At 31.8% G+C, this 9691-nt stretch overlaps 1 protein-coding gene across 1 annotated transcript in view; it reads right to left on the bottom strand.

Annotated features, from left to right (window-relative positions):
* Window positions 1-5134: 5134 nt before the first annotated feature.
* LOC139512305 (uncharacterized) overlaps window positions 5135-9691 on the bottom strand; it is a 43357-nt gene continuing 38800 nt past the window's right edge. Inside the window, exons 8-12 of the mRNA XM_071299812.1 lie at window positions 9472-9546; window positions 8734-8871; window positions 8278-8359; window positions 6639-7668; window positions 5135-5231 (exon numbers count right to left, since the gene is read on the bottom strand). Of these exons, the coding sequence (XP_071155913.1) occupies window positions 6807-7668; window positions 8278-8359; window positions 8734-8871; window positions 9472-9546 (1157 nt within the window). The 3' untranslated portion in view covers window positions 5135-5231; window positions 6639-6806. The remainder of the gene's footprint in view (window positions 5232-6638; window positions 7669-8277; window positions 8360-8733; window positions 8872-9471; window positions 9547-9691) is intronic.

The following is a 9691-nucleotide window of genomic DNA, read 5'->3' as shown; positions in this document are numbered from 1 at the left end:
AAAAATTGTTGACCATATCCGTTGCTGATACAAAATATATGTAGGAATGGTATGTGTTACACTAATTGTTTGTTTTTGAAATACCCTGGAAGGATTCAATTGATTAATGATGATAAGTTTAACTTTCCCAAATACTATCGAGTTTTCGAATTGTTGAGATCTTAATTAATAAATAAATATAAAACTTCAGATTTCTTAAAATATTTTGAAATCTGAATATTTTTACTATTAAAAGGTAAATAAAAAAAAAAGTATCGCTTATTATATTTAAAATACTTTGAGAGTATTAAATTGATGAATGCTTTGTTGTGGTTGATTTAATTACAATTAAAATTTTCATAATGCTATCGAGTTTTTAAATTCTTGAAAGACTACCAAATAAATAAAACCGCCTCGGTGGTCTCATGGTAGCGTGTTCGCCTCGAGTTCCGGAGTCAAACCAAAGTTTTTAAAATTAGTTTGTTGTTCTACGCTAAACACGCGGCGATTAAGGAGTGAGCAAAGACGGGTCGGATCGGGGTTAGAAAAATATGTCCTGGAATGGTAACAAAGCTTGAACGAACAGTTTTTACCCGAAGAACCATGCGAAATAGTTTTTTTTATTCTTTAATTGAGTACTATTTATGTATTGGTCGGCTTGTAAATAAAAAAAAACAGTTGGTAGAAAAAATATACACTTTGATTAAAACAAATAAGTTCTTTTAGAAAATATTTTGTGTTGTACATTAATTGCTTTATTCTTAATTCTGATTTCTTTCATTCTGATTTAAAAAGGAAAAATAGCTTTATGTTTTTAAAGCATTTTGTGAGTAACATTTTCAATTCGATATCTATTAGAAAATATTAGAACGCCAGCCTAAACAATACCTTTAGATCAATAAAACTGGAATTATATAATTGATTTAAAACTCTTTTTTTTAAATACTGATTATTGTAAAAAAAAATTATCTTGAAAAACGTTTAGCAATACAACATACTAAATTAAACATAATATATTTAGATGTTGAACTACGATCCATTACCGATAGAAAGTGTACGTTCGTGTCATTGTGAACGATTAGAAATACATATATATTCAATTATAATATTTTATGAATTTTTTCTTTGATCTTACTGACTGATAATTTCCTTTCTCAGCACAGAAAATCAATCTCGTCGAGATGATCAACGATAATCTATAAATATCTGTTACAGTAATTTGTCAGAAATCTGCGACGAATATCATTACATCATGAAAGACCCTGCTAGTGTATACCAACGCAAAAATCTTCTTCCTTTACAAGTCATTATCACATGAGACCGAGATTTAAATATGTATACAAACCATTATACAGTCATGAAAGTGGGCGTTTTGAACCCTGTTGTTACGGCAATGATCATTTAGTTTCTTCCTTATAGTGTGTATACAACTAGTTCGGTATGCTTGTTTCCTGTTTTAGCGTTAAATGACGTAATCTGTATATAATCTTAAAAAAAGTAAGTCGGGGATTTCCTTACCACAAATTACTAAACACTTTCACTAAATTCTTTCATAAAAACAAAGAAAGTATCTTTAACTTATTAATAAGCTATATTTGAAAGATTTTAATCTCATTTTAACCAATTATGCAAATAATAATGTTACTAAAAATAGGCACAATTCCGAAAAGCCTAAAATAATTTTTTTGTTGCTATTGTACATAAGATCAAAACAATTCATTAGACGGGATCGTTTTAGCCACCCACCTGAACATATTTTTTCTTCAAATCTTGCATTATTTTCTGAGAGACAGGCTCTTGAATGTCACAAAAATTTTATTCTATTATGTTAGCATAACAATCGTGAAAAAAAATCTAACGAGACAGTAATACTTACTTTAGCCTCAACTGCTTCAAGAGTTGCAATCAGTATTATGTACATGTATTATAATAATGATAAAAGGCCACATGAGCTTTCGCAATCACTTGCATTGGCGTCCATCCGTCCATTGTCGTAGACCTTTTGAAAACCTTATACTCTAAAACTGCTGGGCCAAATGTTACCAAAAGTTACCTAGTTTATAAAAATATATCTGGGGACTTGACCCATCAATAGACCTGGCTGCTAAAGGAGAAAATTTCGGTAAATTTTAGATTTAAAATGTAATACCACCAAATCAAAGTACGTCACATTCGGTTAAACGAAAAAGGGTCGAAAAAAAAAATAACACTTGAATAGGACAGTTGAAGGAAATCAATCCTACATTTCAGCGCAGTAAAAAAAGTCATAAACATATACAGTATCTTGGGTGTTTCAAAGCACAATTTTATTTTTTTGTGTTTTTATAGAATATTTTGGAACCTTGAGGTTACATGGTCACTAAAGCTTGTACACAGGAAAACAAGTAGTGAAAATTTGATTGTTTAACTTCTAGTGATTGTTATTATCTTGTTTGCAATGAAATTTTATGTGAAATTTTGACTTTAACATTTTAAATCCTGGCCATGAAAACTTATGCAGTTACAGCAGTGCTGAAATGACCGAAAATTAACAGCACACTAACGTCCTCTATGATAGATCGGACAACCCATTTAACATTAATGACCCTGATTTTGTCAATTTTTTAGAATTTGTGTGACTTAAAACGATAACTGTTCGAACAAAACTGACAGAGACTGAGGACTATCTCTTTTGGAATAACAGAAACACACCATTGTTGAGTTAAATTGTATTTAAACAAAAAATCATTTTGGCAATTTTCCCAACAATCCCTAAATCTTGTGAACTACATTTTCTTTTTGGGGTTTATCTTGATCATTATAGGTTTGACAGACCATACGAATTAACCATATTCATATAAACTTTCGAATCAAGGAATATCACAAATATTTGTATACATTTTGTGGTTGTATAAAATTATACAAATCTTCTGTGTATATTAGAAGAATCCGGGTCTGTTCCCCAAGAACAACAATTATACCAAATTTAGCTGTGTATAAATACCAAATAGCAGCAATTATCATACATAATTAACATTTGATAATTAATCCTCAAATTGATAAAAAAAAAAAACATATTCCCCAATTTTTATTCAGGAAAATATATTTTTTTTGGTACATACATTTGATGTTCAGTAGTTGTCGTTTGTTTATGTGGTTCATAAGTGTTTCTCGTTTCTCGTTTTTTGTTAGAGAGATAAGACCGTTAGTTTTTCCGTTTGAATGGTTTTACAATAGTAATTTTTGGGGCCCTTTATAGCTTGCTGTTCGGTGTGAGCCAATGCTCCGTGTTGAAGACCCTTCCTTGACCTACAATGGTTTACTTTTATAAATTGTGACTTGGATGGAGAGTTGTCTCATTGGCACTCATACCACATCTTCCTATATCTATATAAAACAAATCTAATAATTCAACTGAAATTTGAATAAAAATTGGATGCGAACGTGTATTAGGCGCGAACGGACCTGATACCTATTCACTTTCGCATTAAAAGGACAATGGGATTAAAATGGTAAACATGTATCTCCGAGTAAGAGGATCACATACAACTGAGAGCAAATGTAAAATATCTTTTTCTATTTATTCTTTTTACTATGGACCACAAAATCGATGATTAATTATTTCTTTCAAAATGAGATACAGTGGTTATCTTGTATACAGTTGAACCTAAATTGAACTTTTTATTTGAATGGGTTAATACTTCGGTATCGCATTTAAACTGGCGTCTAAATAGATGCAATATGAACACCTCACCTTTTTGGTATAGAATCAATAATTCGAGCCCGGTCGGAAATAACATACAAGAAAGCTGTACGTATATTGAAAAAACTTGTTCCTACGCATAGCTGTATCGTTGTCAAAAGGTGAACTATTTTGGGTAATTTTGGTACTAGATGAAATCTTGGGGACTTGGGTTCACTATAGAATCCTTTCTGAAAGTTCTTTTTGGACTAATAACAAAAATATATCAATTATAATAGTAGGGCAAATTTACCCTGTTGTTCAGATCGGAAGTACCAATTTGTGTACTATCAAACTTCCAGGACCCAGTACGCCCATATAAGCAATTAGATGTATGTTTTTTTTAGCACAAGTCAGGATAAGGTATAGTTTTGTCCTGAAATGACTGCCACTTAATTTGAATTTATGACAAAGTATCCATTAACTCTTGAAATTGCAGAATTAAACATAGAAAGAAATGGGCTATGAATAAGTGGTTTTATACCTTTTCAAATCCCTTATGTTGCAGTTGCTTTATTCCCTCTTCACTACAAATATGTTGTTGTCGTCGTAGATAACGCTTAAATCAATTTAGTCGTATGACAAAAAATGATGTTAGATTTCCCCAACAAGAAACAACTTCAATAAAAGATTGCACAGCACATCTAGGAAAATAAATTATAAACCTACTCCAGTGACGAAAGATGATAGTTTAAACGATAACAAATCAAGCTCTTTCTTTCGTATTAAAATATGCAAGAGGACAATGAAAATCTCTCTTCCCATATGTTGTATACCAACAACTGTACAAAAAACTTCATATAGCGGGCTCGATGTTCTTATTATCGTTTTTGTTTTACTTTTCTTACTTTATTATTTTCTACAGTAACCAATTGCCTCAAAACATATTATAAGGATTACTCGACCAACGATTGATCAGAATGGTCATCATCTTGTGGCATTGGATGAACATTTAAGCTTGGCAACAGTAGATAATTTAGAAACAATATAACTATGTTTGAATCTGAGCTCAAAGTTCAAGAAAATGTTCCAGATAAAATGTTTTTCATCTGACACATCAAAGTGATTATAAGAGGGAGGTTTGGCTAGCCATAAAACCAGGTTCAACCCACCATTTTTTCTTAAAATATCATGTACAAAGTCAGTAATATGGCAGTTGTTTTCAAATAGTTCGTTTCTATGTATGATGGAGTTCGTTTTTATTGCACTTCAGTGTACCTGTTGTTCCTTTGTTTTCCTCTTATATTTGATGTGCTTCCTTCGGTTTTAGTTTGTAACCCGGATTTGTTTTCTCTCAATCGATTTATGATTTTTGAACACCAGTATACCACTGTTGCCTTTATTCAAATATTAACCAATGACTTGTGACATAAAGGGGAAATACAAACAAGCACTTATTTTTTGGATACACACGCTGAAGACATAAGCCAGTAATTTTAATGTTAAATTTTAATAATAAAATTAACAATTGAACAAAAAATGCCGTGTACATAATTTGGAAGTCACACATTTTAAGTTCAAAAATCATTATCTAAATAAAAGTTCATTTTGTATTTGGATTTTGGTTTTACATTCTTTGGGTATCAAGTCGTCGATTGTTAGTTTTTGTTACTATTCAAGCTCCTGCCATTGAATTGGGTTTTTCATAACGGTCTGAGTCGTTTTGATAAAACAAAACTACTGCAAGAGGCATATTTACAATACGAGCAATATTGTTATGAACAACGTGACAACATATTGTATTATAAAATTATTGATATAACTAGTATGCAACAATAAAAAAAACAATTCCAAAAGAAAATAACAATTATAATAAACTTAAAGTGGCTCGGTGTCTTCCTCCACCTTGGACTTTGAAGTAGCAGAGAACAGTTGGTCTAGATCTTTGATGAAATGTGCAAATTTTGAGAGTTGTATGTTATTCATGTGTAGGACTTTTTGATGTAAATATAGAAAATTGTGTGTTTTATCATATTTAGGGCTGTAATTTCTAAAAAAAAATAAAACACACAACATATTTGTGTTTGATTCATTTTTTTCAACTTTGCCAAATAAGGGGAGTTAACTCAGATAAAGTACTTTTTATAATAGAACGTGTTATGAATTTACCTATTTTAACATGTAGCAAGAAAACAAGTTCGGTGACCCCATTTTTTCGTTTTCCTTTCTTAAAGCATGTTATAAGAGCTATCTTCTCACATTTTATCGTAAAATTCTACCAGGTTGTTTTTCTTTTTATCACACAAAATTGGATTTTCCATGCATAATCTATACAAAATCTGACAATTTTGCACTACCTGTAGCGTAAAAAAAAAATCGGATGACCCATACTTTTTATAATATTTTTGAAAAAAGCATGATAAAAACTTCATTTTCACAAATTATTAAAAAATTCTATGTATTTTAATTAAGACAGCCCTGCCACCTTAAACTAGAAAAACAATGGGATACTATTGGGAAAATAAAAAACACAGATAGGATACATCAAAGAGAGATACAAACTAAAATAGACAAAAACAATTACAAAATTTTTGTTTACAAAATAATACACAGAAAACTAAAGTTTGGGCAACAGATTTGAATCAAGTTGCTCCATAAGTTAAACAAATCTTATTTCACTAGTGGTTACTGTCATGATTCTATCATCAAGCAACATTCTGGTGAAACATTTTAATTGAATTGGAAGAGAACCCGATGAGAGTACGACAATTGGACCAAATCTGTGGTCATTTTTGACTCGGATATTACATATCAGTCAACCAATGCTAGTGTCTATAAAACATTCAAAGTGATGACGTAAACTTTACATTATGAATACTTTAATAGTGTAATTACTTACTTCATTTGAGTGATAGCTTGTTTTGTGGAAAATGTACGAAATGAAAGTAAGTAACGAAAAACTCCACGTAAAATATAGTTTTCAGAACGTTATATATACAGTGACAGAACAAAGTATAATAATTGCAACGCCACAGTTGTGTCATTGTCTTTAAGTGTTGAACATAATTCTTAGTAGAACAACAAATCTGAGGATTTAAAACTCATACTGTAAATGATATTGTTCTTTGAAACTCGGTTCCCAATAAGTTATCACAAAATTATCTCATTATTTGAATATTGCACTGTCAATTCTGTCATTCACGGAAAATTTCCTAAGTATTTGCGATGTCATATCGGGTTCACCAATATCATCTTCTATCAAAGCTCGAAGCTTAGAAATGTCTTCTTCGCTATGATCTCCCTTAGCTCTTTCTTTGTGTCCACCATCCTCGTCTTTCATTTCTTGAATATTTGTCGGGGCTCTATCATCAGTTTCTTCATAAGAAGCCCCCTTTTCCTTAGTTCGAATTTTGGTATAGTCATTTTCTTCATTTGATCCCATGATTATATTCTCATCTTCTTCGTTCGCTACCATTAGACCATTTTTCATAAAAGCACTCTCTCCTATTTCTTCTTCTTTGCTTTCAATGTTATCTTTTGGAAAAAAGTTGTCTCTGTCAATATCGAAGTGTGGTGATGCAATTGATACGTAGCGATCGTCATCATCATCTGCTTTATCTTGGCTTATAACCAACGATATGTATCGGCCATCTTCACTGCCGGATTTGTCAGTATCGGATTCATTACTGTTTTTACCAGGTTCAAACTCTGTCTTACTACCCTTTCCAGAAAATTGTATCTTTTCCAGATTAACAGACACTTCTGGCGCTTTAAATTGTCCGACTTTTTCTTCAAGATTTCCAGGATAATTATTCTCTTCATGTATTGTAACATTTACTCCGATCTGTTCTACACTTCCAGCATCCGGTATTTTTAAATTACTAACGTTGTAACCAGATGGATATGTTATAACTGACGGAAGGTATCGTAGGTTTTGAGTTATCATGACGTCGGATTCGACATTATTTGACTTGAATTCCGCATGTAACTTCCTATACTTCAGTTTCTCTTCATTTAGCTTCTTCTTTCTAGAAGTTGAAACAATACATATTTATACACACAAATATCTGCATATATATCGACGATTTCAAATACAGTTTTACATACATTTTGCAATGGTATAATCGACACTGTATTGTAGAAGACTTCATGTTGAACTGAGTTTGTGTCGTGGTTGGATACTACATATTCTTTGTTTTTCTAGTTTAGGACTTTCTGTGACTTTATTTCAGAAATGTGAATCGGTATTATATTTTTCAGAACACACACTCCAACAAGCGTGTGTATATAAAATTCTCTACAGTCTTACGTTGAAAGTTTGTTTGTCTTGTATGTTGTTTTTTTTATAATTTTGTTCATTAACTGTTTCGGAGTTAAGTGTGACGTCCATTGTTCCTGCACTAGTACGTATTTGTGTTTAGGGTCCAGGTGACGCCCGCCTCTAATGAAGTATTTTCTCGCTGTGTTGAAAACCCATTGGTCGCCAAAGGCTGTTTTTGCACATTGGTCGGGTTGTTGTCTCTTTGACACATTTACAATATTTCCATTCTCAATTTTCTTATATTAAACCATAATAATGATGGCTAAAAAATTATCACGGAAAATACCAAAAGGCTGTTCTTCATCAGTAAGTTTACCTTGTATAACTTCTATAACAAACTATAACCACAACAATACAGACGATTACAACAGTAATTCCTATCGCAATCCCACCTGCACCTATAAAGTAAAACAATGACCATTACCAATGTTCAGAAAGGCAAAAAATATTATATATTCCTGTTTGATTATAACTTGTTCAGAAAGTTAATAGTTTTTCCTGATTTGCTTTGGTTCCATTTAACACAAATAAAAAGACAATATAAATATACATGTGGATGCCTAACGTAGTTTCCTTCATAAACACAAATAATGTGACCGGGCTTTTTAATTAATTTGATGTATTCTATAAACCTGTTCAAATCCATAAACAACCTGTTAGACGGTGGATAATCAGGATTTTAATTGTGTTTTTACTTAAATGACAGGTAGATTAGAAGGTAAAGTTTGGTAAACCAACCTGGCTGGTCATAATCTCTACCCTTACTACTTACTGAAGCTGTCTTCTTCTGTCGACTCATTTCCATTATATTTCGTGTTTGAAGTTGTTACTTCAGATGCCTCACTAGGAGTTGTCACGGACTTCCAACCAGCAGATTGATGTTTTGCATAAGGTTCATCAGTTGCAATTTCTAAATGAGGTATATACAGATATATTTAAAAAACATAATAATAATAAAAAAAAAATGAAAAATAATTTACTCCACAATACGCCAATGTGTAATACATTTTTTTTCAGGGAGATGTTTTCGTGATTTCCATAGGTTGTTACTCACAAGTAAGCTATTAAACCAAAAGTTCCAAATGGTGAAGTTGAAGTCATTCCTTCGTTAATTTTACGGACGCCATCACGAGTTGGTTGACCGTTACGGAATATCCGTTTCCTAGTTGATATCGCATGTGACCTACCGTATTAGACTTTTTACCGGGTTTGTATTAACATGAGCAACACGACGGGTGCCACATGTGTAGCAGGATCTGCCTACCCTTCCGAAGCATCTGAGATCGACCCCAGTTTTGGTGGGGTTCGTGCTGCTTAGTCTTTTGTTTTCTATGTTGTGTTTTGTGTACTATTCAGACTATTGTTTGTATTTTTGTTTTCCTCTTTTTTAGCCATAAAGTTGTCCGTTTATTTTAGATCTCTGAGTTTGAATGTACCTTTGGTATCTTTTTCCATTCTTTTATTATAAATATAGTACAGAATAAAAAGAAACATTTCTAAATCTACCCACCGGAAGTTGAATGTGTATTTATAGATGCATCGATTGTGCTTCTTTCGTTTGTCCAATCTTCTGGTGATAATGTTTCTGGAAAATAAGCGAATCATTCTAAGTTATATTTCTCCATTTTTAAAACATATAAAGCTCATACAATGACAATATTTCCTCGTTCCTTGCAACTACAATGATTTAATTTGGGACTAAACAAAAATCAAAGAATAAGAAAATACAG

The sequence above is a fragment of the Mytilus edulis genome, chromosome 2 (assembly GCF_963676685.1).
Source record: "Mytilus edulis chromosome 2, xbMytEdul2.2, whole genome shotgun sequence".
Lineage (NCBI taxonomy): Eukaryota > Metazoa > Mollusca > Bivalvia > Mytilida > Mytilidae > Mytilus > Mytilus edulis.
The sequence above is the reverse complement of the archived record's forward strand: the minus strand, read 5'-3'. Positions and strand labels throughout refer to the sequence as shown.